We start from the raw sequence: 27,901 nt of genomic DNA on the forward strand, positions 1-27,901 counted from the left end.
GCTTTTGGTGTATACGCTTATACTCACAGATATATATATAGATGTGTGTGTGTGTGTGGTCTAGTGTGCTTTGGAAGTACCGGTCACCAAGTGTGGCCATATTTGACTTCCAGCAACACGTTCGAAATAAATACAATCACAAGCAGGTGGAAGATGAGGTTTCGGCGGCAGAGTGTTGGTATTTGCTGTAGCCAATGGCCACAAACTAATATCCGTGGAGGGCATAGATAAACTAATAGATGTACACGTATGCGTAAATGCTACTATTTTACCATTTAATAGAACGTACCTGACAAATCGGTAGGCACTGTGTGCGCGCCCGTGCGCGATTAGATCGGTGGAGTTAGTTTGCCTGTACGAAGGGAACATATATTACGTAGTGAGCTCCGTGCTGCGCGAGTTAGCTTAATCACATACGAATCACGAAATCAACAAAAAAAAAACTCACCACAAACTAAACACTAAAGTAACGCGAATTAACTGTTCAACAGTCTACATATGATGCGAGCGCGATCGCGCCAGAACGCGCGCAGGAACTTAACAGCTCGGCGGGAGAGGAACCGTGACTTTTGATAGGCGATATTTAGCAAAAAAACCCGAACCACCCAACGACGCCGCGCATCGCACACCGGCGGGCGCATCGCGTTGTTTGTGGTCCGTGAAACAAAAAGTGTCCTTCGTTCGTTTGTCGCGATCCACTTTGTCGCGGGTTTTATTGTTACGTTTGATCGTCTACCGTTTCCCGGGCTTGGAAAGAGCAAACGGAGAAGGTGTCGCGGGCGCGTGTGTGTGTGTTGTTGTGGTTTATACAGAACGTACAAATTTTTCGTCCATATTGTCCACCGCGAGTGGCCGCCAAGGACACACCCGACGTCGGTGGTTCGCGTGGTTCAATAGTTAAAACACTAACACAAAACAACATTAACACATAACGCATATTAACCAAGTGAGAGTAAACGAATTTTAGGTGTATAACTTTGGAAGGAAGGCAGAGTGCGCGCTAAACGCGTTTTGTAGGGTATAAGATGCCGTGCGCGGACCTGGTTCGTTGTCATTCGTGCAGTTTGCATATGAAATGTCTCTTTAATGTTTTGTGGTCTTTTTGGAACGACGAACTACTCGACGCAAGCGAAGCGGGGCCTACTCCGTTTTGTGCACGTTGAATTACGTTACCATTGAAAAAGGTATGTTGGTGGCCGCCGATCACCAAACACTGATCCTCTTCTGCTTTGGTTCGATCTTAGAATCGTAGAATAGGATAAAACCGACGATCGAGTCAAAAGCGCCTGCACTTTGATGGTGACGATCGATCGCACAAAGGGTACATATTTTTGTAGTGTTTAACGTTTAAATATTGGAACAGAAGAAAATGAAATGGATACGTAGAGAGTGAGCTCCTGTTTTACAGTGCCACCGCCAAATATCAGCGCGTGTGTTTGTGCATAAGAAACAATAACCCGCCCCTCACCTGTTGGGGCCGTTAATTTGGACATCTTTAACTTTAACAAGAAGCAGTGGCGCGCGAAGAAGATGCGCAACACGACCGATGCCTGACGTACAAAATACTAGTAGAGTTGAGTCGTGGAAGTGAAACTTTAACTTTATGTTCTTGTGCGGGGAGCAGATCGAAGATGTGGTTCCAAGTCTGTAGGTGTGTGTGTGTGTGTGTGTCTAGACGGAAGCGCCTTCCTGCCACGGCAGATGGCCGAAGCCGAACAAAATAATAAAGAGCTGTTGAATGGACGCGAGAGTTTCCGCGCTTAGTTGGTCCGCGTCCGCGTTGTCTCTTTTCTCAATCGAACTGAAAGCCGAACTCTAAATGGAATATTTCGCCTCTTTTCCGATCAGAGGGAGCGGAAAGCTCATTTTATTTACAGCATCGTGTGTGTGTGTGTGTGTGTGCGAGTGTGGAGAGGACACCGCAAGTGTTCGTTTCTTCATCTTTTGCATCTTTTAGCACTTCTTTCCTTTCCTTTTCTTGTGTATAAATACAGTCTACGGAGAACTGAAATAGAATAGAACGTCTACCAACAGGGAGTGATCTCATTAACAAAAACCAGGACATGAAATATTGTTTCGAGTGATCGAGTGAGAGTCAGAGAGAGAGAGAAAATGGAGTCCAAAGTGACGAAGACATTTAAAAAACTTGTTTAGGCACCTAAAAAGCTGCTTAACATAATCCACCGAGGGGGTCTATTGAATTTGCAGTCCAAAGTGGTGTGTTCAAACTCGATTAGGCACCATCCTTAAAAATGAGGGCCACCTGCCAGTACGATCACCAATTTGAACGAATCGTATCTAGGTCCTTTCGATGGCCTGAAACAATGTATTTTACATTTTCGTCGTCTCGTTGTGTCGCGTCGTCCGCTCGTCGTCGTGTATCGTATCGTTGTCGTGTCTTATCTGTCGTTCCCGTCCCACCGGCAAGAATGTGGCAAGAATCCTTTTGCCGACACGGGCAAAAAGGTGCCCATCCTTCACGCGGGGTCACCGGCGCGACATGCGGCAGGCCGTTCGAAGGAGGGGTTTCACATTGTTTTGTGTTAGCGGGTTGTAACCGACGATACTCCGCGTCGTTGGCCGTCGTTTGTGGGACGATTTGGGCAACCGAACGATTTCCACTCTTTTCACCACTCCATTTCAGATTGTTTGCGTCAGGGTGTGTGTGTGTGTGTGCTCAAAAACTCACCAACAGAAAAAAATGCATCTTTGTATTTGCTTTTTACAGTTCGAGAGAGAGGTTCGTTGTTGCATTTGTTGCGCGTGTTGTTGCTTCTTTAGGGACAATCTACTCTGTTGAATTCTTTTCGTTTTTTTTGTTTCCATTTATAATTATTTTACTCTCTTTTTTGTTTTTGTGGTTTTTTGTTCCGGTTCCGGGACACAGACGTAACAGTGGCTTCTGCAGGGTCGCCGCATCGATTTTTCCGACCCTTCCGACGGCTGGCAAGCGGTGCGAGATGCTAGAGTCAACCGATTGACTCGGGACAGGATGTTCTGCGAGCACCATCGCCACCCCCCATTTGAGAACAAAACAGTTTAAACATTAATAAAGTTCGCGGGCAGTACACATTGTGGGTAAGTAGAAACTAAAATATAATCATAATAATAATAACGCTACGTCGTTTGTAGTGCCCGGCCTGGCCCGGCCCGGCCCGGTGTGTCTGAGTTCTGCTTGGAAAGGGCCATCGCAAGTGGAAGCGCCAAACTAATGCGTTCAGTCCAGTGCTGCCAGCCAGCCAGCCAGTTAGTTTTGCTTCGGATGTGGCACGGGGGCCGGTGGGGCCGGTTTGAAGCACTGGAGCAAAAATGCAGTGTAGATGACGAACCCAAGGCCGAGCGCGATCATGGCGTACATGAAAATGTTCAGCTCCGGTTGGCGGAACCGGTTCTTGCGCAGCCACTCGAGCACGTCCTGCTCGTCGTACATGTCGCCCCGGTAGATGCTCGGGAAGCGCTTGCGGAAGTACACGATCGCCGGCAGCTTCGTTACGCCCCACTTGCGCGCGTACCGTGGATCGCCCATCTTCACGAACGTAATGTCCAGATTGTCCGTTTCGCTGTCGATCAGCTCCAGCTTCTCCAGCACCGCCTCGCTCTCTTCGTGGTCCTCTTCGACTGCCGGGAAACACAAACAATCGGCCGTTAATGCCATTTCATTCCCTGGCCTGCCATTCACTGCCACTTACAGAAGTACACCGCCAGGAACTCGTTTTCGTCGAGCAGTTTGTTGAGCATCTTACGATTCACCTCCTCGATCTCGTTCTTAATCTCGAACACGTCCTGCGACGTGAGCCAGTTCATCACGCGCTCGTGATCGTGCATGTCCCCGTCGTACAGCATCGGGATCTGCTTGCGATAGTACACCAGCGACGGGATCGTCGTAACGCCATACTTGTGCGCCGCATCCAGGCTGGCCACCTTCACGAAATCGATACCGTACAGATCGACTTCGCCATCGATCAGTTCGAGTTCCTCCAGAATGTCGTCACACTCGGCACAATCCTCGTCGTCTACGGAAAACGAGTCACATTAGTCCCAAATTCGATCCGGTGGGATCCGTCCGGATGACTCACAGTAGAACACACACAGCAGCGGCGATTGCTCCATTAGACGGTCCAGCATACGCTCGTTCACCTCCTCGATCTCGTCCGCCAGCTCGCGGTTATCGTCGTCGACGAGCCACTCGAGCACCGACTGCTCATTCTGGAGATCGCCCTCGTAGATCAGTGGATTTCCGTTTCTGGGCGAATCAGTGTTAAACCGGATGATTAGTAACCCTTGCTTTAACCCCCCGTTTCCCCGCCCAGGGTCTCGTGTCCCACCTGAAGTACACTAGTGCCGGGAATGTCTTGATGGAGTAGCGCTTCGCCAGCTGCGGATCCTGAATCTTGACCATGTGGATACCGAACACGTCCAGCTCGTCGTCGATCACCTCCAGTCCCTCCAGGATTTGATCGCAAATGTTGCAGTTGATCTTGTCTGTTGAAGGCAAACGGAATCGCAATCGTAAGCGAACGGTTCGTCCAGGATGGCACACCAGGGATGCAACACAGAAACACACACACACACCACACACACGGGTGACACATTCAAGGAGGGAATGGGTTAGCCAGAAAGAGCGGAAGACACGGTAGAAGGTCATTGGGCGAACATTGGGCGCAGAGGAGACAGATAGACAACACGACAGGCGACAGGCGACAGGACGAAGCATTATCAGCGCTAGGGCGTGACTGGTTCTTGTGGATGTTACCGATTACCGACACTGCCGAAGTATTTCATTCGCTTCCACGCGCCACGGGGTCAACGGACAGCACAGCACAAACGGGGAAACCGGGGGCCCTTCTTCGTCGGAGTCTTTATTTACAGCGGCCACCCGTAATTCGCGGGCTTAAGGGTGCTCTAGGGGGGGCGTATGGTACAGGCAGCTTGAGGGGACAACTGAGGAACGCAAGGCACAAGTAACAGACGGACGGACAGACAGACAGAACAGATGACAGGGCGGGACAGGGCTATCACAGAAGTTAAACTCGGAAGAAGTAAGTCAGAAGCCAGAAGAAGTGTTGCTAGTTGCAGGGGTTTCGTAAGGGGGGACACCTGGGCGGGGAGGACACCCGGGAGCCCGGATGCTGTACCTGAAATGCCTTCCCGTGCAAACTCCCTGCGCTTGCGTATGTTTTCCGCTGAACAAAAACTTCGGCAGTACGAAGGTGATTTGAGTTTATCTTTCGTTTCGGTTTTTGGGGAGGTTATTGTAAAGAAATTGTTTCGGTTCCGCAAACCACGTCCGGCAGGAAGTGTTGTTTCGTAGTTTCGGTTGAACGGTCAACGGGTCAAGAAGGAACCCGGGGGCCGGAAGGAGGGAACAATTTCGCAAGGATATGCGTGTGCCAAACAACAGTGGTGGTGGTGGTGGTGGCCAGTGGTTTTGGGGGTGTTGGGCACGGTGGTTGTATTGCGGTGGTTGTGCACAGAGTTGTGTGTGTGTTTGAAGAAGAAAAATAAAAACAAACAAAGAAAAATAAAAGAGAAACAACATTAGGTACTACTACTGCGCTGCCAAACTACGGTGCTACACAGGGTGGTGCTTTAGGCGGGGACCGATTTCAAACTCTGCCGGATTCGGATTATTTAGGTGCCCTTTTTGGTGCGCTGTGCGGTATTCGTTAAAACGAGTCGAGCCCCCCGCATCACCCGCAGACAAAGCCTCAAGGACAAAAGCTAGCAAAAGGGGCGCCAGGCTGCCGTGGATCACTTACAGAAGTAAACGGCCAGATACTGTGTTTCGTCGACCATCGATTCCAGCATGACGCGCGTGATCAGCTCGATGCGATCTTCCGTCTTCTGAGTGATCAACCACTGGAGGACCTCTTCCTCTTCGTCCAGCAATCCTGCAGGATGGGTTACGGTAACTTAGCAACCGAGGACCGGAGCGGGTCGGAGACAAACAGCTTACCCTCGAACACATTCGGCACGTTGTCCTCGAAGTACACCAACACCGGGTACTCGCTGATGCCGTAATGTTCCGCGATCGAGATGTCGTCCGTCTTCACGAACAGAATACCGTGCCGGTCACAGTCGTCGTCGATGTTCTCCAGCGATTCCAGCACCCCGGAGCACTGCTCGCACTCGTCCGTGTCTGACAGGGAGAGAGAGTCCAGAAGGTAAGTCGACCGATCGATGATTTGCTATCGCCATCACAAGGTGATTGATTTGGGTTAGAAAGTACAATTTTAATGATGTGCCAATCGCTTGGACCGTTTCAGGAAGCCACACACACACACACGCAAAGCGGACAGAAAGGGACATGCGGATCCAGATTTTGCGGTCGGGTGTCGGGTTTGATAACTCGGCGATGTCTAGGGATCTCAGGGAGAAGGACACAAGATCGCTGTGAAATACCCTCGGTGGAGGACACCGTCGGCGGTGCTGGGGTCGGTGCCGGTGTCGGGGCTGGTCCATCCTCAGCGGCAGTGCCGTCGTCCGTCGCCTCGGCCGAACTGGACCCCACTGGATCCAGCGGCCCTTTGCGCTCCTTCGCCTTGCGCTGCTTCTTGGCAGCCTTCGTGAAGCAAGCCTCACAAGTCGTTTTGTTCCCTGCCCGGTCAGCAGCCCAGTGCATTTGTGCATTTGCGTGCGTGCGTTACAGACATGGCGTGCGGCGTGCCGCGTGGTGAAAGATATTCGATATAGTTTACTTAGTACAACATATAGGCACCCTTCTAGAACTCAACCCGGTGCGATGGCCCTACTAAATAATTAGCACATACACTCAGTGATCAGAGATCTAATCCCCCCCACCGTGTGTGTCCGGTGTCTCCCACAGGACGCAAAACTTACAGAAGTAAACGGCCAGCGCGTTCGACTCTTCGATCAGAACCAACAGCTTCGTTCCGTCCAGGTCCTCGATGACGTCGCCGCCCGGGTTTTTCTGTGTCATCAGCCAGTTGAGGATTTCGTCCTCATCGTTGAGATCGCCTGAAACCGGTGAAACGGGGAAACGGTAAGTAACCGATTGTCCGACCCGCCAGCGGGCACCGCCACTAACCTGCGTAGATGACAGGCTCCTTGGAGGAAAGCTTGAAAAACACAATGCCGGGCAGTGCGTACACCCCGAGCTCCTTGGCCATCTGTTTGTCGTCGATCTTCACAAAGTTAATGCCCGCACCGTCCGCTTCGTCGTCGATGTGCTCGATTTCGGCCAACACCCGGGGGCATTGCTTGCAATCGTCACTGTCTGTCGTGGGGATGTAAAAAGGTTAGATTTGAACCCATGTGAGGGCATCCGGCATCTAGTTACTCACAGAAGAACACGGCCAGGTAGTCGGACGCTTGGCGGATCTTTTGGAACATCTTTCGGTTCACCTTCTCGATGTGGTCGGTCATTTCCATGTTGTGTGGATCGGTCAGCCAGTCCAGCAGCTCCTCCTCGTCGTCCATGTCTCCGTCGTAGTTGATCGATTTGCCCTTCCGGAAGTACGTCACGCCCGGTGGGTTGCGGAAACCGAACTTTTTCGCCATCAACCGATCGCTCGACTTGACCAGCAGGATACCGTAGTCGGCTGCCTCGTCGTCGATCAGCTCGATGTGGCGCAAGATTTTCGGTGTGTTGGGATCTTCTTCGACATCTATTCGACGGGGAAAACCAGAATTTAGCCTCTTGCCCCGTCTTGCAATCACTCGGCAACTCACAGAAAACCACCGCCAGGAAGTCCTTGGTTTCGATGTTACGCAGCAGCTCGTCCCGTTCCACCTCCTGGATGCTTTCGTCCGTCTTCTGGCCGTGCATCCAATCCAGCACATCGTACTCGTTGCTCAGATCCCCTGCGCACCGCCACCGGCGTCGGTCAAGAAAAGGGAGGGAATACTACTTTAATAATGTTCCCCATTGGGAAGCGTGTCCGTTGCAAAAGAGCTTTGTGACCCTCTCGCGCTGTGTCTAACGCTCTCTCGAGATTGTACAAATACTTACATCCTGCAGTGGGCTAATGTGAACTACAAAGTCATCTAACAACGAACGTGTGCGAACCAATAAGAGACAGAGAGAGAGGAGCAGGGAAAGAAACACTCGATTGGCCCCTTTTCCAACCTGCGCCAAAACGGACAGCGAAAGCGAATCGAGCCGGTTTTGCGGTTCTTTGTTTTCAGTTTAAAGTTTACGTTTGCAAAAACAGCACATTAACAGTAGTAGTAATGGTTTCTCGCCCGTTTGTTGTTTGGTTTTTGGATATTTCTTACGTCTCCTCGTTTTATTTTATACATTTCTCGTTCCTTTCTTTGTTTTCCCCTCTTCTTCGTTTGATTCATTCAGAATATGAAACATGTTTTCAGGTATTTAAATTGCCTTCATTTTACAGTTTTCCTTCGCCTCACCTCGGTGTGAGCCGCTTTTTCATTTTTCATTGGAAATATTTCTAGCCTAGTTCTTTGAAGTGTTTTTCTTTGAGTGGTTTTTGCTATCATGTTCGTTTGATGGTTCAGTTTAACACTCTGTTCTGCTACTCTTCCGTTAGTTAGTTCCTCGTTGGCTTGTTTACTTGCCATCATCATTAGTCTTTCTCGGTAATTTGCCTTCCCTTCCTTGGAAGCTTTTCGACAACAACTGCGGTTCAATCACAGAAAACGGCAGCTCAGCTGGTCAGCTGGTGTGGTAAGCTTAGCCGTCACTTTTGGGGTTTTCTATGGCAGTTTCGCATAGCATTTCATCCAGGGGCCATTCATCCCTGTACTATATCAGTTTAGCGGTGCAAGGCTTAAGGATAAAAAAACGATCGTTTCGCTGCTTTGCTGACCTAATTCATCTCCTACACTTCGCGTTCCGTTCGCGTGCGGCGTGCGCGTGCGAAGGTAAATAAAAGTCAGAAATCAGAAATAGAACTAGAAGTTGAAAAAATAGTTATAGAAATGTCTTAAAAGAGCATCTTAACACAGTTTCAGTGCGAGTTGCGAGTGAATAGTTGCGTTTTTAGTGTGCTTGTGTACCGTGCGTGCTGCGTGCGTGTGCGTGTGTGCAGTGCGTGCGCGCGCGTGCGTGAGAGCAACAGTCCTTTACTAAATAGGCCGCCTCTTTTATCCTGTAAATGTTAAACATGCGTGTGCATCCGTGTGCAATGTCCGTTCGCATCCAATGCAAAGGCCCCCAGCGCGCCATTGTTTTCGATTACGGTTGCGTTGTGCAGTACAAAGTCTTCGTTAATAAATACCAGGTAAATAAAGTTACACTCTATCAACAAACTTGCAGTCTATGTCGAGCGAAAGTTGTGGAACGATATGTAGAATCAAATTTAAAGTAACTAAACGTCGCGATCGCGTTGGAGAAAAAAACACACACAATCGTGTTCCGTGACAAGCAAAGCTCTAGTAACCCTCCCGGCATTATTAGTAGTGTACAGCAGCGCTTGGTACGGTGCTCTCTAGAGGCGTTTTGCGGGAGTGTGTTAGTGTTTTTCACAAGATTTGTGCGAGGTTTAGCCGTTACCGTTATTCACGCCACTTTACTCCATAGAGAGAGACAGAGAGAGAGAGCGCGCGAAAGAGAGAGAATGAGTGAGTGTTACGTTGAGTTGCGCCCTTAAGCTAAAAGCAGTAGAGTTGCTTCGAGTTTCTTGTGTTTTTTTTGGTTACTTTTATAACGTTTTATACAAAATATTTCTAAGCCTTCTTCTTTGAAAGTGGTTACGTTTGACCATGCGTTGCCCATGGTTACTACTTCTTACTACACGTTGCCATTCACTCGTCGTTTGCCTTGTTTGCTTTGATCTTGTTGGTTCACTTCTGTTTCCTCTTCATTATTTACATGTGCAGTTCCGAGGAAGTTAGTTCTCGCCTCCTTCTCGATATTTGACTAGCTTTTTTTTGAGGTTACTTAACATGTTCACCTTTGTGTCTCTTCATTGTTTTCCCCCCTTTTCTCGAGATTATGTCAAACTCGCTGTCAATTGTTTTGATATTGTTTCGCCCCGGTCCTGCATTCCTAACTTTGACCGTTCCCCTTTCGTGCCGTCCGGAAGACGTACGTCGGCCCTAGAACTTGGCTGTTGCTGTGTGGGGTTAAGCTGATCGCAAGTGTCGCGTAAGGGGATGAAAAAAAGTGAAAAGAAAGTAAAAAAGAGAACAAATCAACACAATGCGACACACAGACAGGAGGATTGCTTTTGGTTTTGGCTTGATATTTTGGGTATTCTGTCTGTCTGTCTGTGCTGCGGGACGCCCGGAAAGAGGGGGGTCGAAAGTGGAGGGGTGGGCGCTTCACAAGTCGCTTCCGGTGGATTGTTTACTGCCCGAAACAAGCATGGAGCTTACGGTTTGTTTTGAATTTTGTTGACAGCACTCTTCTGTGGGGACGGCTCTCGTGGTTCTTCGAAACCGATCCCTCGCCTAAGCACGACTCGCGGGTGATTGGACTGATTGGTCTGTTGGGGTGGGTCTGGAAGGGTCTGTTGGAAGCGGGCCCCCCACGTTTCGGGCCGGTTGGGCCCGAAACACCTTCACACCAGTCTACCACCAGCCCAGCTTACCGAACAGTCCATCCTCATCATCGTCGTCGTCGTCCTCGTCCTTATCCTTTTTACCTTTACCACCCTTCGCGGCCGGCTTCGCCTTGGTGGCCTTCTTCAGGTCGATCTGATTGCGCTCCTGGGCGGCCTTCTTCTCCTTGGCGGCGGCCGCGGTGGCGTCGGCCACGTCGGCCAGCTTCTTCTGCTTGAAGGCGAACTGGCTCTCCGCTTCGTCGCTGTCCCGGCGGCTGATCTTCTGCGCTGCCATCTGCGTTACGCGGGTGTTCTTTTCGACCTTCGCCGGACAGCACCGGAACGAATCGTCCTCCTTGGCCTTCTTGTCCTTCTTCGTTACACGACCGGCGTGTCCCAGTCCAACGTAGAAACATTCGTCATCTGTGTGTATACAAAAAACATTTTGTCAGATTTAGTGATTCCTAATTTTTGGTTTGGTTTGTTTTTTGTTTTGTATCGGCGGAGTTTTTGGCTCCAACAATCCGATCCGGCTTTTTGCGTTTACGTTTGCGGTTTTGCGGTTTTTTACTCGGTGGGCGAGTAGGGGAGTTTGTAGGGATTAAGAAGTGATAGAGAGAGAGGGGAAAAAAAACAATAGATACGTTAGGTTAAATCAAAACCATGAACATAACATTCATTGCATTCTTAGCAGAGAGAGAGAGAGAGAGGAAGTACACGGGTTATATCGTGGGTTGCATTCAGTGCGTTGCGTTGCTTTGCTTGGCACATTCCGTTGCTTGCGTTTGCTCCACAAAAACACGCACTGTGTGGTTGGCAGTCAAGTCACACGCTTGCGAAACAAGAAAAACAACAAAACTCAACAACAAACCGTCCGGCCAAATCAGAAGCCGCCAGCGCAAAACATGATTCGTAAGACCAGACCGCCACCAGGATCGCGGTTGTCATTCCGCTCTTGATCCGCTACGCAATACTGTTGAACTCTTTACAAGCGATAGGCGCGGATCTGTCAGACTTTCTGGAGCCCAAAGTAGGCTGTGGCGTACGACATGGGTACGACATTGCTGATCACTTCCGACTTTTGCACTTTGAATGCATTGCAACATTTTGTTAGGTTACAATAGAGATTTAAAGAGATCAACAGATATTGTGTAGGACAACCTGTGTGTGGCAGTGGATCTCAACCGTGGCGCGCGTGTATAGTCGATAGTTTTCCTTTAATATCCGTTTCCCTGGGCCGTGGGGAAAGCGTGTGCCCGGGAAGCAGCTAATTTTACATGAATTAACTGACAAAATGTTTTTTGTAAACAAAACCAAATCACTACAAACAACATTTCTACTGCTGTTGGACGGTGGAACGGCGGCGGCGTGTTCTTATGGCGAGTTACTTCCTATTGGTGGTGGTGTGTACTCATCCTTTTCGTGTGGTTTCCGCCGTGTTCGTCGCTGTCGCCTGCATGTACTCCTGGAGCTGAGGCTGTGTTTGGAACTTAGTTTTTGCCCCTGTCACTCCTATCGGTATATTAATGGAGAAATCGGCGCGCCTACAACACTACTGCCTTTTTGGGGGCGTTTTGATATGGGGCCAGCCGACAGGCAGGCAGACTCGATTATTTTGCGATGTGGTACTACATGGCACGGAGCCATAACAAACTGTATCCAACGGAATATCTTATCGGCACGCCACCGGTTGGGCCATTCGTTTCGGTTTTGGAAGACTCGGCGTTCAGGGTTTGCCACTCCAGTGCGATCCAGCATCCCAAAATAATCTCCTCTGCCCGTCGCCCGCTTTTCGGTTTGCCCTAAAAATATAGTTTACTTAATTAGACTATTTAGAGTCGCCAACAACTACTGCCAAGAACTGCCGTATCATCTACTACGTGGCCTGCGAACGGATTGATTGATTGACAGGCTGCGGTTTAGCTATTGTTCCGGGAGAACACCGTGTGGTTATCGCTTCGTTTCGCTGTTCGTTTTGGGCGGTCGAAGAAAGGTACTCTAACTCTAATCTATAAGAAAACAAGTACATGGTTACGGTATATGCAGAAGACGAATAGAACCGGGAAAGAGAGACAACCCGGGGGGGGGCAGAAGACGCGACCGTCACCATATTTTGTGTCAGACATTGTGTCAGCTAAAATCATCGGCCACAAACATCTGACTTGACCCACACACACACACATCTTGAAGCAACAAGTGAAACCCAGGAACACACAGACAAATTGCAAAACACGTGAAGAAAAGCGTAAAACAGCGTGCGAACAAAGGTGAAACGAGTGAAGCCAGATTGCGATTTGGGGGCGACTAAATGAGCCATTCCAAACGGGGAACGAACGCTTGGTTTGTTTTTGTGTATGATCCTTATTTTTTTGCTGATGGATGCTTTTGGGGAATGTGTTTCGTACAATGTGAACTCTACGACGGAACGGACGAATGTTTACACCACGTGGAACGATATAATTCAAGGTCTGCCGGCGGAATTCTTTCGCGGGACGCTGGATCACCCAGATCGAAGACCTCCCTAAGTTGCCTACCGATCTCAACCGTAAAGTGAGCACTAGAGAAAAATAGGAACAGGAAGTAGTTTTGGTTAATCGTGCGTAGTGGTTATGTGTGCAGAAAGTGAGACAGAACACGGAAACGAGAGGAACAAGTGACCGGAACAACCGGAACCGGGATGTAATCGTAATCCTCTCTCGGTTAGCTACGCAAAACTACATATTTACAACGCGACCGATTAGAGCGTGACAGGCACAGAGCAACAAAGACGCGAAGAAGTAAAGTACAGAGGAAAACAGAGAAGACAGAGAACTGGCGAGAGGTGCCGCCCAGACTCTACAGAGCACACTCAGGAATACACGTGGGCTACAGGTGTGTGGTTAGCGAAATAGAGAGAGCTAGGCGCTAGGGCACCCCGGTACTTTGTGGAGGGGACAACTACCTTCGTCATCGTCATCGACTGGATGGGTAGTCTTTTTCGGACCTTTGGCCGACGGTGGATCTGGTTTGTTGGAGGTTGTGGAAGGTTTGCTACCGACCGCCTTACTGGGCGGCGAGGGAGCTTGCTTCGAGGGCTTGCCCTTGTCCTTGGCACTTTCCGGGGCCTTTGCCTTCGCTTTCGGTGCGTCTGGTTTGCCGCCCTTCGGCGCTGGGGTCGGCGGCTCCACCGAGTCTAGTCTCGGGATGGGCTTCAACTTCTTCGCCCCGGACGACCGCTTCTTGTCGATGCGATCTTCGCGCTCGAGCTCCACGTCGTCGGTGTAACGCTTGCGCAGTTTCGGTTTCGGTAGCTTATTGTCTGGAAGAAAGGCGGCGGTATTCGGGGGAAGGCGATGATGCGGAAGTGGTGGTAAGGAAAGGGACAGAGGATGTGTCCATGTGGCCGGGGCGAGATGTGGTGGGATTTGTGGAGGAAAACGGAATTCATGAGAATGTGTTTCATTGGACTCTTTTGGTTTGGGGTTCGAAGGATCCACACGACGGGACACTGGAACGACACACCATCGAGAGGCACACGACACTGACTCGCGAGTACAACAATCGGGCAACAAGAAGACAGTGGCGAGCGGGGGATGGACATTGCGGACACATTGCGCGCGCATCTCAATTTCTCAACCAATTCTCAACGCACAAGCGTTCGTTCGTGCGCTTTGGGCGACGATTAGTGCAGCAGCAGGACGAACACTGCAGTAGTACACCTCCCATTCCGTGCATGTGCTGTGCACTCTACGGAAATGCTCCAAACGGTCTAGTTCTACGACACAACGGGAGCAAGCTACAATGATGCCACAATCGGAAGTGGGGAACGTCAGGATCAGAGAGAGCGGGTGGGTGCGACATCCAGCCACACACAACACGGGACTACGGAGCGGAGCGCGCTACGGAGAGCAACAAAACACCGAACACTGTGCTATCATCATCATTATCATCATCATCACCATCAGTCATCAGTCAGTTTGTTGTGTGCGAAGGCCCAACGATCAACGGCGACTACATGCGGCTGGTCTGTATGCATGTCTGTATGTGTGTGTATGTGTGTTACCTAGCACGGTCGATAACGATCGGGGCATGCCAAGGGAAGACTGTGGACCGACTGTGGTGGACGGGCGGAGAATCGATCTTTCCGGAACGCCGGCCTTCGCGCGAGCTTCCGCCATAAGCCGCGCCCGGAGAGCTTCCTCTGCCGGGTCGGAAAACACGACCGGCACCCGCTCCTTCGTCATGCCGTACTTCAGCTTGATATCGTACCGTTCTGCGCCGGTCGACGAGGCGATTGAGAGGGAGATATAGAGCAAAAGATGATGAATAGAGCGCTGTCGATGGATGACAATGGCAATGATGAAACAAGCAAACGCCACGGATCGGACGATCATTTTGGGATGGTAAAAGCTTGCAAAAAGGATTGAACCGATTCACCGGAACCGATACGAAACTGACAGCTGTCAAAATGGGGTGGTAATAGAAGCACATCGAAAGATGCTAACGAAAGGCACAAGAAGATGATTGGGGTCAGGGTAGCTGATGATCTTTGATATTTTGGCCCCCGTTTGTTTCCAGGCGGATGATCCAGGCGGATGATCCAGGCGAAACGCGGATGAAATGGCGGGTCCAACAGATGAGGGGACCGCACCCAACTCGGCTTCTCCTTGTCAGAGGGATAAGCGCTCCTTAAAACACGAAAAAACAACACAAAGAACGAGTCAAAGAGCAACAACAGGGACTGGGGGGTTGAGCACTGGGGGCCGCGGGGGCACTGGGAACAGAAACTCAAAATTAAAATGGTGGTTCGAGGCCAAACGATGGATCGCAGCCCATGCTTTTGATGGGGCTGCCCGTCGTGTCGTCGCCGGTAACTCTTAAACACTACGGGAAACCACTGCGTTCTTACTTTTGTGATCAATTAGCCACTGCAGGATGCGTTTTTCATTCTTGAGATTACCTGCAAGAGAGACAGAGAGAGAGAGAGAGAGAGAAAAAACAGAGAGAAGAAATGCAAATATGCGACCAGTAAATCGGTGATTCGATTGCACTTGCGTTGCTAGGTTAGTACTGTCGGTTGTTAGGGGCAAAGAGCAGGCTGCGTACCATCGTACATAATCGGGACACCCGTTTCGTAGTAGACTAGGGCCGGGAACGAGAAGATGCCGATCTCGTGGGCCAACTTTTCGTCGTTGGCCTTCACAAACTGGATGTGGTGCTTGTCGGTGTCGTCATCGATGGTTTCGAGCTTTTCCAAGATCTTAGGGCACGACTCACAATCGTCATCGTCTGTAACGGGAAGAAAAACACAGACGTAGCGTCATCGTTCACACGGGCATAAGTTACAGTTGGTCAGTTGGCCCCGTCACTTACAGAACAGCACGGCCAAGTGTTCGACTTCGTTCACCAACACTTGCAGCGTTTTGCGGTCCACCGATTCGATGATCTCCGGCTTGGTGTTGTACTGCTGCAAGACCCACTCGAGGATGTCCTCTTCCTTCATCAGATCGCCTGTGTAGATCGTGCGGAACTTGTTGCGGTAGAACACCAGCGCCGGGAGCGACTCAAGATCGTACTCCTTGTCGATGTCATCGTCCGACGTTTTCACAAAATCGATGTCCTTCTCCTCGCACTCATCGTCAATGTTCTCCAGCTCGGCGATGATCTTTTGCGCCTTCTTGTCGTCGTCGTGATCTAGAAACAAAGTTGCCTGCCTGTTACACCACTCGGCCTACTACTACCTAGTACTACAGTGGCGGCGGCGCACTTACAGAAGAACACTACGATGTGCTCGTTCTCGGACAGGATCTTCTCCAGCATCCGGTGGTTCACCTCCTCAATTCTGCCGGGAATTTCGAGCGTTTCCTCATCGGTCAACCACGTCAGTACCTCGTCCTCGTCGTTCAGGTCGCCACTGTAAATGAGCGGGTCCTTGTTGCGGAAGAACACCAACGAGGGCAGGCTCTTGATGTTGTACTTCTTGGCGGTGGCTGAAACGGGATAGTCGTTTAGCGGCGGTGAAAGTTTCAACGGCCAAAAACCCGACCTTACCCATGTCTTCGGTGGTGACAAAGATGATACCGGCTTCGTCCAGCTCGTCGTCGATGTTTTCGAGATCGTCCAAGATTTTGTCACACTTTTCCCCCTCCTCGCACGCACCACTGAAGTAGACGCACACGTACTCGTGCTCCTCGATCAGGTCCTGCAGGATCTCGTCCGTCACCTCCTCGATGGTGGCCGAGTACTTTTGCAGCTTGAGCCACTCGAGCACCTCCTCCTCGTTCATCAGATCGCCCTCGTAGATGGCCGGGATCTCGTTCTCGAAGTAAACGAGCGCGGGCAGATGGTCGAGCCCGTACTCGCGCGCCTCCTCCGCGTTGTCCAACCGCGCGATCACGATCTCCTCCTTCTCCAGCTCATCGTCGATGTTTTCCAGCTCGTTCAGCACCCGGATGTCCTGCTTATCGTCCTTATCATCTGCAACGGATCGATTTCAGTGAAATGGTGCTCCAGGTGCCACGTGCAAACGGCCGTTCCTACTTACAGAATATAATTGCAACGTGATCGTACATCTGCATCAGCTTGTCCTTCATCTCGTCGGTGATTTCTGGAATTTCCGAGTGGCGCTTCTGGTGCACCAACCAGCCGAGCAGTTCGTCTTCCTTCAGCAGGTCGCCTTCGTAGATGTGTGGAATGCCACGCTCGAACAGGATCTACAATGCGGCACACGAAAAACACCACCGTCAGACCACCGTCGGAGTAAATCTACTCCACTGCTCACCATCGTTGGCAGCTCCTCAATGCCCCACTCCTTGGCCTCGTTGTCGTCATCGATCTTGACGAACGCAATGTCGTTCTGGTCGCACTCGTCGTCGATGTTCTCCAGCTCGGCCAGCACCTTCTGCGATGTCTTGGAGTCCTTGTCGTAGAACAGGACCGCCACGTGTTGCATCTTTTCGATGATCATGTCCAGCATCTCGTCCGTGACGTCCTCGATCTCGTCGCTGCTCGTCTGCCGCTCGAGCCAGTCCAGCACATCCTCCTCCTGCTCCAGGCTACCCTCGTAGACGGTCGGAATGCCCTGCTCGAAGTAGACCAGCTTCGGGAACTTGGTCACACCGTAATCCTTCGCCTCCTCGGTGTCGTCCATCTTGACGAAGTTAATGCCAAGCTGGTCACACTCGTCGTCAATGTTCTCGAGCTCGTTCAGCACCTTTTCCGATTTCTTGTCATTGTTATCGTCTGTAAAAGGAAAGCGATTAAGTGGCTGGCCGAAGCTCGCGCAATATGTCCCCGTTCCCAGTACTTACAGAACAGAACGGCGATCGATTTGCCTTCCTTGATCAGCTTGTCCAGCATCTCGTCGGTAACGTCCTCGATCTCGTCCTTTTCCAGCTGCGACAGCAGCCACTCCAGAATCTCCTCCTCATCGGACAGATCGTCATCGTACACGTTCGGGATCTGCTTCTCAAAGTACACAATGGCGGGAACCTGCCATTGGAGCCGAAAACAGAAAAGAGTGAAGGTTAATTATCGTCCTTCGAAAGGGGCCCCGCAGGAGAGATAAACCAGCTGCGCCGCCACTGCGCAACTCTTTCGCTTCGAGCGGCCGGTTAGCTAACGAGCGGCAAGGTGGCAGTTCGGCGATACCGCTTGTTGGGATATAAATATCGGACCCACCAGTCGGCAGACGGCCGGCACCATATCGGTCGACGGTCAGTCGGTCGGTCGGTCGGTTTTCAAGTGTGTTCTAATTATACCTCCTGCCGCGCGCGGTTTACGTCATACGCGGCCGGAGGTGACGAGCGGCCGTTTGATGCATTTGACTTACCTCATCGATACCGTACTCCTTCGAGACCTTCGGGTCGTCGATCCGGACGAACTGGATACCGTGCTTGGCGCAGTCATCGTCGATGTTTTCCAGCTCCTGCAGCACCGATTCCGATTCCTCATCACCGTCGTCGTCTGTAAAACCGGAAGGTTTAGCGGACCGAAGGTGGCTCAGCTCGAAACTACTTACAGAACAGCACCACCAAATTGTCGATGTTCTGGATCAGTGTCTTGAGCGTCTTGGCGTTGACGTCCTCGATGACATCATCCTCATCGCCGGTGGCCTTATTCTCCACCAGCCACTCCAGCACGTCCTCCTCGCGCTGCAGCTCATCTGTCGGGATGGATTGCCCCATTAGCACGTTGCGCACCCCGGTGCCCCTGTTCCCCGGCGGCGGCACAGCCGCACTTACGCTCGTAGACGATCGGAGTCTGGTGACGGTAGTAGACGAGCTTTGGCAGGGCGCCCAGATTGTACTCTTCAGCCAGATCCTCGTCGTGGATCTTCACGAATCCAATGTCAAGCTGGTCCGCCTCATCGTCGATGTTTTCCAGCTCCTGCAGTGCCTTGATGCACTTCTTGCACTCGGGCTTGTCTGGGAAAATGGGCGAAGAAACGAGATTAGTACTCGCGATCTCGGCGGTCGGCGGGTGACCGGCGTTGGGTTTGTGACAAGCTCTGACGAGTGTCACCGGGTAGTGGGCATTTAGAGAGTTATTTGTGATGATTTTATCCGATAGATTAAGACGGTTTCGAGAACACACTCAGAAGCAGACGTGTTAGGTGCGTACGATCGTGCGATTAGTTTCAAACAACATTCGGGGTGACATCTTGTCCCAGGTGTCGTCGTTGGCCAGTGTGCCAGTGTGTTGTGTGTGGAAAACGGTAGGTGATTAGCCCACCAAAGAGAACCAAATAAGATGTTCAAGCAAATAAACACCGGGGACGGGGCAACAAATAAACATTCAGCAGAGGGCCACCAACAAGAGCGGCCCAGATATCTGGACTGGTTAGACTGGGCACTGGCCAGCTGAAACCTTCCCCGAGTGGGGCAAGTTATGGATCGGTGCGGTTTTCTTGCGGTTGTGGCTGGACCATAGAATTGCAACTGCTCGGGAACGGTGCGCCGTTGGCCACGCGAGAAAGAGATTAAAAATAATCCGTTCCATGTGTGATGTAATTTAAAACGGTCAAAGCGGTCAGTCAGCGTGGGCCGACTCTGGTGTATCTGGTGGCCATGTCCGATGGATGGCTGTTTACTTCGAGAAGGTAACATTCTGTCTGTATCCATCGTCGGGTCTCGCTAACTCGATTCCCACGCTCGCCGGTGATCATAATTTGGCGCAGCGAAAGCAGGTTTTCCATAACCGAGTTTCGATGTAGAACGCAAGGACTTTGATGCTGGGCGGCACCATAGACCCACACAAACACAAATGTAGAAGGCGGCCGCGGCCGTAAAGCCAATTGCTTTCCATTAAAACGGGGAAACGGGCCACGGCAATGAAAACAGGGAAATGGCCATTTTCTCGGGCGCTAATTTTTCAATTTTCACTACGTGGGTTGCCGGCGCTTGTGCTGCCGACCGGTAAAAATAGGTTACACTACAGGAGACTATGGGGATGAGAGAGAGAGACAGAAAGAATGAGCGATAGAAAGGTTTCACAGTGGGGATTAAGAAATGATACATAGATCTGCGAGCTTTTGATGGGCTATGGACGGGTTTTAGGTAGGGTCCGGGCGGCCTGAGTCACATCAACAGATCGAGAAGACTCTGAGTTTGGCCACAACATGAAAGCTCTGTGTAGTGAGTTCTATTTTTGAAGTGCCATAAACTTTTTACCAAAACATCCCATTAAGAGGTACAGAAACCTTGCGTCTAAGGTCGAGCGCGGATGTAGCACACACGGTGGTTTGCCATTCGGGGCAGTAAAACTCTTTACGATCCGTGTCGTGGTGGTCATCGCGGTTGAAAACAATGATTCACTTGCTGTGAACTAAAATTAAACACGACAACAGCAAGTCGCAGCAAGGGCGAAAACATGGAGCAATCATGGCGCGGGCGCGCGTGTCCAGAAGATGTGTCTCAAGTTGCCTTAGCCTTCAGATGGCCGTGCCCGAAGGTGTTGACCCTGAATGCGCGCTCCGCCGGAGTCTGCTCGGCGGGGAGTGGGCGTTCGGATAATCGCCGTTGTCGCCGTCGCCGTGGCCGTCGACCACCAGGCGCCTCCATTGAATGTCGTCCGTGGCCTACGTGTACGTTCCACGGTCGTCGATGACGTTGGTCGTAAATTTATTGGCCACACTTTACTCGGCTCGAAGCGCTGTGTTTGTGGGGCGGCCATTAAAAACTGGGGCTGGAAACGATCGGGCATGACCGGGAGTGCATGTTTGTTTATCGGACCGGTTTAGTTGTTTTGAAAAGATCCTTCCCACGTCTTACGTTGCATAAGATGGCGCTGGCCGCACAATGGCCGTCTTGTTTGTGTAAATACAAGATTTTATTAACCGGAAAGTATAGTTCACCGTCTCTCAAATGGTGTCTTAAAAAATGAAGCTTATTGAAGTACTGACGGAGAAAAATATTAAACTGAAGCAAGTAACACGTGATTATAAACGACACAACATAAAACACTTAACAATCCAAATAGGCGGGTAACAAATAGGTAACAATAGGGCGAGTAAGCAGAAAGATGAATTGGAAGAACCACAACACGAGATCGTCCTGATCTAGCCGGGGCCAGGTGTCGGGTCTAGCAGCACCGTTCTCGGGTCTCGGACTTGGTTGCTATGCCAGGAAGACAGGCCCTCAGACAAGGGGGGACAAACACGGACAGAAAGAAGGTGGCAGAGCAGGGTGGCGGACATCGGGATGGGTTCGTAGAATTAGATTTTTGGTGGTGGTGTTTGCTTGCACTTACTGTTGTTTCCGGGTGGGCAGTTTTCGTGATCAGTGCCTACGAACGGTCGTATTTTTTATACGATTTTTGATTCGGTTTTTCGTTTCATGCGGATTGTCGTGCGGTTGCCGTTGGTTGGCGTGCGATTTGTGGGTATTTTAAGAGCATCAGAGATGCGCCGTTTTGCAAATAGAAAACACCGCGAACCGGGACCGGGACCGGGACCGCGGAGGGCACCGCATGTTCCATCCCAATCGGTGCGGGATCGTCGTCCCCGGGGGATGTGCGGAGCGGTGTGTGATTGTGCACAGACAGCGGCGGAGAGAGAGAGAGGGAGTGAGAGGGAGAGAGTGTGTGAACCGGGGGACGGATTGGCACAGTGCGAATTGATCGTGCAACCGTGAAATCCGGGGTAGAACCGAGTGGGAACAAGAGCGAGAGGGAGAGAGATAAAAAGAGAGAAAGAGAAAAGTTGAAAAAGAAAAGTATTTATACGCGATTTATGTTGATTTGTTTCGCCCGAGAAGAGACAGAGACACATATGAAACGGTCACTTCCTTATTGTCGGGACTTTCGAAAATGACGTGGCGCAATAGCAAAAACCAAAAAATAGATCCTCCGAATTCTGCAGCTGGTTTGAGCTAGGAATGGTGTGTGCGATGACAAAATATTTTTACTTTTGCCCCCTCAAAACTGTACATATTAATCACACACAAAAACGGGCGGTGAAAGTGCCACACGACAACAACAACGACGATGCTGCTGCTGCGGCTGATGTCTCTCTATGCTGCGGCCAACAGGAGGTAGTCTACAAATATACTCCGAGCGGTGTTAGCGAGGGATAAACGCTTTCGTGACCACGATTCGAGATTCGAGAAGGAGCAACGAAATCTACACGATGGTTATATGGTGCCGTACGGTGTGAACAATGAATAGATACAGTGACCAAATCACAAACGAAAAATAAAACAACAATGGTGGTGGTGGTGCCTGCGGTGCCTCAATATTACCCCATTCTTCGCGTAACACGCGCGCTCTACGGAACTGCTACGGGAGAATGGACGGCGGCGTTATTTATCGGCGTGAAAAATGTACAAAATGTGATGAAACAAATGAAACTCAAACTCGGACTCGTGATTGCTCTCTTTGTACAACGAAACGGTTACCAATTGTGTGCTACAACATTCATATTTTCAGTTTCTTGGCCAGCTACTCGGCCTCGGTCGGTTTCTACGGAGTGCACGAAAAAAGGTTCGAGAGGAACGGCAAACACTTACAGAACAGCACGGCCACGTAGTCGGAGTCTTCGATGATTTTCGACAGAATCTTGGAGTTGACCTCCTCGATCCGGTCCGGCAGATCCATCGCCTCCAGCGAGGTGAGGAAGTCGAGCACGCCGGCCTCATCCATAAGGTCACCCTCGTAGATGATTGGTTCCTTCTCTCTGCAAGGGACGGGAATTTCACGCGCTACAGTTCTTCTCTGTGGCCCATGGCGCGTTTGGATTCTGCTCACCTGAAGTACGTAAGTGCTGGGAACTTCGAGATGCCATATTGCTTCGCGAGTCGTTTGTCGTTGATTTTCACGAAATCGACACCGAACGAATCGGTATCATCGTCGATGTGCTCGAGCTCAGCTAATACTGTGTCACACGTGGTACAACTTCTGGCATCTGGCGCGGAGATATGATGAAAGGAATCAATTATTCATCGCACACACACACACAAGAAACATATCGCACTTTGTGGGGAAAATCAATGCACCATAGGGAATCGAAGTGAACTGTGACTGTGCTTTGGTTTTTGTCCGCCGGTAAAATGGAGTTCGATGCTTCACGCTAACGTGATATGGTTCCGCGTTGAATGTTTTTTGCTTATTTGTAATTTTTGTAAATTTCCTCAAATAAAATTCGTTTCATTTGAAATAAACACTTGATTGACGGATTGTGATGTTGTTGCCAGTTGTAATACTTCTAAACGATCAAGTACTCTTAGAGACATTAAGCGTTCTTCGCTCGTAATGAGCAAACGAAGTATCCAAACCCTTGAAACGTTGACAGAATATTGCACGCTTACTAAATCGAAGCCCTGTCAGCAGTATTCCGTAATTTTCAGTACATTCATCATACATGACGGGTTTCTGTGGTGAAACATAAAGTACTTTTGTACGAACTATGCTGCAAAGGCAGGCACGAGTCCTTGTCGAGTAGGCGAAACTAACCTCTCGCGTCCCTTTCGGTTTGGCACGCGAGCAGTCGGGAGCCAAAGTTTCTAATTAGACGGGTGTCACAAGACGACGGTCCCCGACGAACGATCGTTCAAACTACAATAACAATCGATGGCAGTGGTGGCGCACGCGAAGCGCAAAAATACTGACAGTCTGGGGAGTGGATCCTCGGCGGTACAGTGGGACAGCGGACAGTGTTTCCATTCCATGATGACATAATTAGCTCAAGGTTGAATTATCTCACCATAACACGTGTAGCCGCACGCTACACGGGGGTACACATGGAAGAGTCATTCTAACGCCACACCGGTGGTTGCACTGGTGGTCATTAATTATTTTTAACCATTAGCTCCGGTGCATCGGCACGATCGACAACGATGGTCGACGATCGCCGAACGATTGCACCGCTCATTGAACGGTGGAAGCGTGCTGCTGACAACTAAAATATGCTCACATCGCTTGAACCTCGACCCGCCGACGAGAAGAGTTCGTCGAAAGTTGACCTACTTTACGCACAATGCTCGTGCGGTGCATCCTGGCGAGTGCAGTCTGGCGGTAGAAAGTAAACGACAAGTGGTTTCATCGTTCACGACGATCACGTTGTGTCGGTTCATCTTTGACTCGGTGGTACCTGGGTACTATTTTTACTACGTTGCTCCAAGCCGAGCCGAACATCAGCCGAACATTGGCTGCCTTTTCTGGCCGGTAAACTGGCCCGAGGCAGGGGTGTGGCACGGCACGAGTGTCACATTCCCATCAGGTTAGAGGTGCCATGTAAGTGTGGCTTGGGAAGCCGAATGAAACGAACTCACTTTTTTTCGAGTGGCCAACCGTGCGCCTCCATTGAGGAATGCCAAGTTCATTCACGTGGCGATTGCCACATTGCCACTGCAAAGTGAGGAGGCCTTTTTATTATTTATTTGTGGTGTTATTCATTGCTTTCTAGTAAAGATGTGGCTTTGATGTGGCTCAGAACGATTAAAATGATCATCATTATCATCGTTGATCAAATAACGCTATTTCTTACTCGTTAAAAACTTAAACACTGGCAACCTTTTGCGTATTAAATAGCGATCTTTCAAGCTGCTGTAAAAAAACCCATCCATCTCTTCTTTAATGAAACATGATCGTATGTCCGTTCCATTGCCATAAAATTCGACAAAGTGCATCATATTGAGGCACGGTTGCGCCATCCAGACACCGAAACTGGCAATCGTTAGGCAATAGAAAAAGAAACCAACGGTCCACGGGATATGTTTTTCGCTTCTCACCGTTTAGCATGCCCGAGTAACGGAGTAACTGTTTACACAACCGTCGAGTCGAGAGGCATAAAACATGAAATCGTTCAAGGTTCGCTACCGTCCGTATCTGGCCCATTAGGTACCACCACACCACAAACGCCGCGCTCCGTCGTGGCCAACGAAGTGAATCATGTATTTTTACTCGGACTTTTTCCGGCCTTTTCCGTGCCTCGGCGCGAACCGGAATCGATTCGTGGTGAACGATTATTTTCATAATCGTATCGCAGTGCCAACTAGATGGACCAACGTTTTGTCTTTTTCCGGCCGCAGCTTGTTTTTACAGTAAGCAAAACATGTTGCCAGCACATTTCTCTTTTTTTGGTTAGTTAACTTCCTTGTACATAAAACACCACTGAATGGGCTGTCAATGGAATAAATTGGGTGCTTTATACGCTAATCGATAGAATAGCCCCGAAAGCCGAATAATATTGTCGAAGTCAAATGTTTGTGGCAATATTCTTCTCTCTTTCAATTCGCTCGTGTCGATCAATCAAACCTGTCAATTATTCAACAACGAACATAGACTCCGTTTGGCATCCACACTCCGAACGCGCTAATCGATTTTCGGGGCGACCAAACCCCGGGACCATGTTCGCTTTCTATTTGGCCATTCGAAGCCAGTTTCCTGGTCCTGGTTTGTGTCCCGTAGCCGATTATTCTTAGCCACGTTGAGCCGTGGCCGGCAATTGGGCAGGTCTCACGGACACGGCAGCCACGGCTGTCCTGGGTGGCGCCCCCTCGCCTGTGAATGTTTACAATATTTGGTCGCCAAAACCGGAATGCGGCTGTCGTTGTGGTATCGCACTGTGTGGCCACACAACAGAGCGGGCCCTTCCTGATCGTGATCGTGCCGGGTATTTGGTCCGGGCTCTCGGTGGTCACCGTGCGGAAGGTGCGGTGCGGGCAGAAGCAGATTTGTCTCCGTACTCCGCTGGTGGGGCCCATAATCGAGGGGCCGGTTTCGCGGGCCGAGGTCGCGCACACGGCGCGCACACGGTACTAACCCCCGGTCGGTTCGCACGGGTCGGAAGGTTTATTTTTGAACACTTTGTTCTGAAAATCACCACTGCCACCGTCGCCATTTTCTTCACAAAACCCCGGGCCCCGGGCGTACGGCGGCTCGGGGTGACACCGTGCCCCGTGGACCACCATCTATCAGCTTCGCGGGTTGACAGCATATTGCACCCCTTTCGCCGTGGGTTGAAGAGAGTGTTGGAAGAGTTACATATTTGTAACGATTTGACCCGTTAAATTGATTTTCTTCGACAACTTATCGATCACTCGTCGGCATCGAAGTCCGCCATTAATCCGTCGTCGTGCCACAGGATATCCGGTTATTATATTACACACACACATACACGGGCGTGACCATTCTTATTGATAGCGGCGCAGAAGCTCACACACTCACAAACCGAACCACGCACGAGGCGCACGCGTCGAACGGCGTGTCACTGGCGCGAGAAGGATCGCTCTACGCGTATCTCTGTCTCGCTTGCCCTCACTGTCACCGCCGTTTTGTGTCGCACTCTTTTTTATCAGCTTCTCGGTGGTGACAAAAATCCCACCTCAAGGCGGTGGTCACCGTATGGATGTTGCTCGTGGGTTTTCCCTTTTTCTCGTGCTTTTCTTTTGTTTTTCTTCCGACTTTTCCGTTTTCTTTTCACGATATTTTTAAAAATAATTCAGCTCTCTCTCTCGGGCGCGCGCGCCCGAGACCGAGCGAAACGAAGAACCGAAACCTAGAAACTCAACGGCGAGCGTCCTGGCTGTCACGGCCCCGCAATCGGCCCGGTTGCGCAATACGCGGGTTAAAACGCGCGGACGATTGTGCCGAGGCGGGCTTGTGTTGTGTTTTGAGCGTGTCTCTTTGCGCAGCTCCATTTGCAGAGGAGAATTCCTTTCGCCGTTTTTTTTCGGGGTTCGAAACAGATTTCAAGCTTTCTCGTCGCGATTGCAACACTGGGCGAGGGGGGCACTGAGCCGATCGACACGCGGTCGGGCGGAGCTTTAGCTGTCAGAACATCACCACGACCACCAGCACGAGAGGATCATTTTTCAAGCCCGCCGGATGGCCGACCCCAGGACTCCGCTCAGTTGCTCAGTTTTATTTCGGCGAGGAGTGCATTTAATGGACCCCTCGTTCACTAGATGGACACTACGCGGGCGGGTGATGGGAGGTAAAAACGACCGACCAACCGGGTCAACTATTTTTAGCCTGTTTTTGCACACATTTCCTTCGGCTGCGGTCGCCGCCGCCGCCGGCGACGTGGCCATGCGGAATTGAACCACGCAAAGGAAGAAGCTCACTTTTGGCAAGACAGCGACCGGATCTTCGGACCGGATCACGGGGCCGCGGGTGGCCAAGTCCGGGTGGGTGGCACCGGGCAGCGCACCGAGCGGAGCAGCACAGAAATATCACATCACATCGGCTCGCGTATCAAGCAGCGCTGATGGGATTCACGATTCACGTGTACGATGGGAATGTGCGGGGACGGGTCGGGAAGGACACTTACACCAGTACACCGCAACGTAATCCTTATCCTCTAGTAACCGCTCCAGCTGCTTGGCTGACACTTCTTCGATCGTGGCATCCGAGGTAGCGGGCGCAGCCGCCGGGGCCGCGGCCTTCTTGGCGCAGTCTACATCGTTCACCAGCCAGCAACTCGCGAGCAGCAGAAAGCACAGCGGTGCAACTAGATTTCTGATTCGAGGCAGAACCATCTCGTGCTACTGGGGGGAAGCGTTTCGCGGTCTTGCTGTTTCAAGATCCGCTCCGTTCAGAGGTCCGCTCGTAACTGCGGTGCGCGCGATGTGCGAACGGCTTTTCGCGGCCCGTGTGGCCACAGGATCGGTCCTGATCGGGTCGATCGTGTGTTAAAAATAATTCGCGCGATCGTCGGGCCAGATCGCGCGCCATTCGGACGGTCTTCGCCGACCAACGAGAAAACTCTCCCGCTCCCAGTGCACTATGGGGAAAAGGCGATCATAAACCAACTTTAAAAAGTGAGGATTTTTGTTATATTTTCCTAAACTAGATAACTTCACTTGTCAAAGTTGAAAGAGTGATAAAAATTACTCTTTAAAACCAACTTTTATCGGCTACTTTTCTAACGCGATCTTCAGCACAGTTCTGCAACGGTAATGGACTCTTCCGCTCCCAGCGCAAGAAAGTCGCCAGAATATGGCGATTGCATACCT

The 27,901-nt window shown here is 50.7% G+C and overlaps 1 protein-coding gene across 6 annotated transcripts; it reads right to left on the bottom strand.

Moving 5' to 3' along the window:
• Positions 1-1,836: 1,836 nt before the first annotated feature.
• On the bottom strand, positions 1,837-27,486 carry LOC128267978 (uncharacterized). 6 transcript variants are annotated; one of them, XM_053004954.1, is made up of 28 exons: positions 27,217-27,486; positions 22,692-22,848; positions 22,454-22,620; positions 21,198-21,233; positions 18,692-18,874; positions 18,469-18,612; positions 18,280-18,413; positions 17,759-17,939; positions 17,230-17,690; positions 16,993-17,161; positions 16,500-16,925; positions 16,220-16,438; positions 15,822-16,142; positions 15,555-15,737; positions 15,358-15,408; positions 13,411-13,767; positions 7,693-7,824; positions 7,305-7,628; positions 7,049-7,237; positions 6,841-6,978; positions 6,403-6,597; positions 5,957-6,139; positions 5,760-5,891; positions 5,136-5,225; positions 4,326-4,482; positions 4,077-4,243; positions 3,690-4,013; positions 1,837-3,618 (listed from the first exon to the last, which is right to left on the bottom strand). In XM_053004954.1, the coding sequence occupies exons 1-28, from the start codon at positions 27,422-27,424 to the stop codon at positions 3,248-3,250; spliced, it is 5,799 nt and encodes a 1,932-aa protein (XP_052860914.1). In that variant the 5' UTR covers positions 27,425-27,486; the 3' UTR covers positions 1,837-3,247. The 6 variants fall into 6 exon arrangements, with proteins under 6 accessions (XP_052860914.1, XP_052860917.1, XP_052860916.1 ...); XM_053004957.1 differs by lacking the exon at positions 6,403-6,597; XM_053004956.1 differs by lacking the exon at positions 5,136-5,225.
• Between the last annotated feature and the right edge of the window lie 415 nt (positions 27,487-27,901).

Source organism: Anopheles cruzii, chromosome 2 (assembly GCF_943734635.1).
Source record: "Anopheles cruzii chromosome 2, idAnoCruzAS_RS32_06, whole genome shotgun sequence".
NCBI lineage: Eukaryota > Metazoa > Arthropoda > Insecta > Diptera > Culicidae > Anopheles > Anopheles cruzii.

Coding starts and splice junctions, on each gene's coding strand:
- LOC128267978 (XM_053004954.1), bottom strand. CDS start 27,424: ATGGTTCTGCCTCGAATCAGAAATCTAGTTGCACCGCTGTGCTTTCTG. Junction 18,414..18,468: donor CAATTTGGTGGTGCTGTTCT/GTAAGTAGTTTC, acceptor CCGGTTTTACAG/ACGACGACGGTGATGAGGAA. Junction 4,483..5,135: donor TGCACGGGAAGGCATTTCAG/GTACAGCATCCG, acceptor TGCCTTCAACAG/ACAAGATCAACTGCAACATT.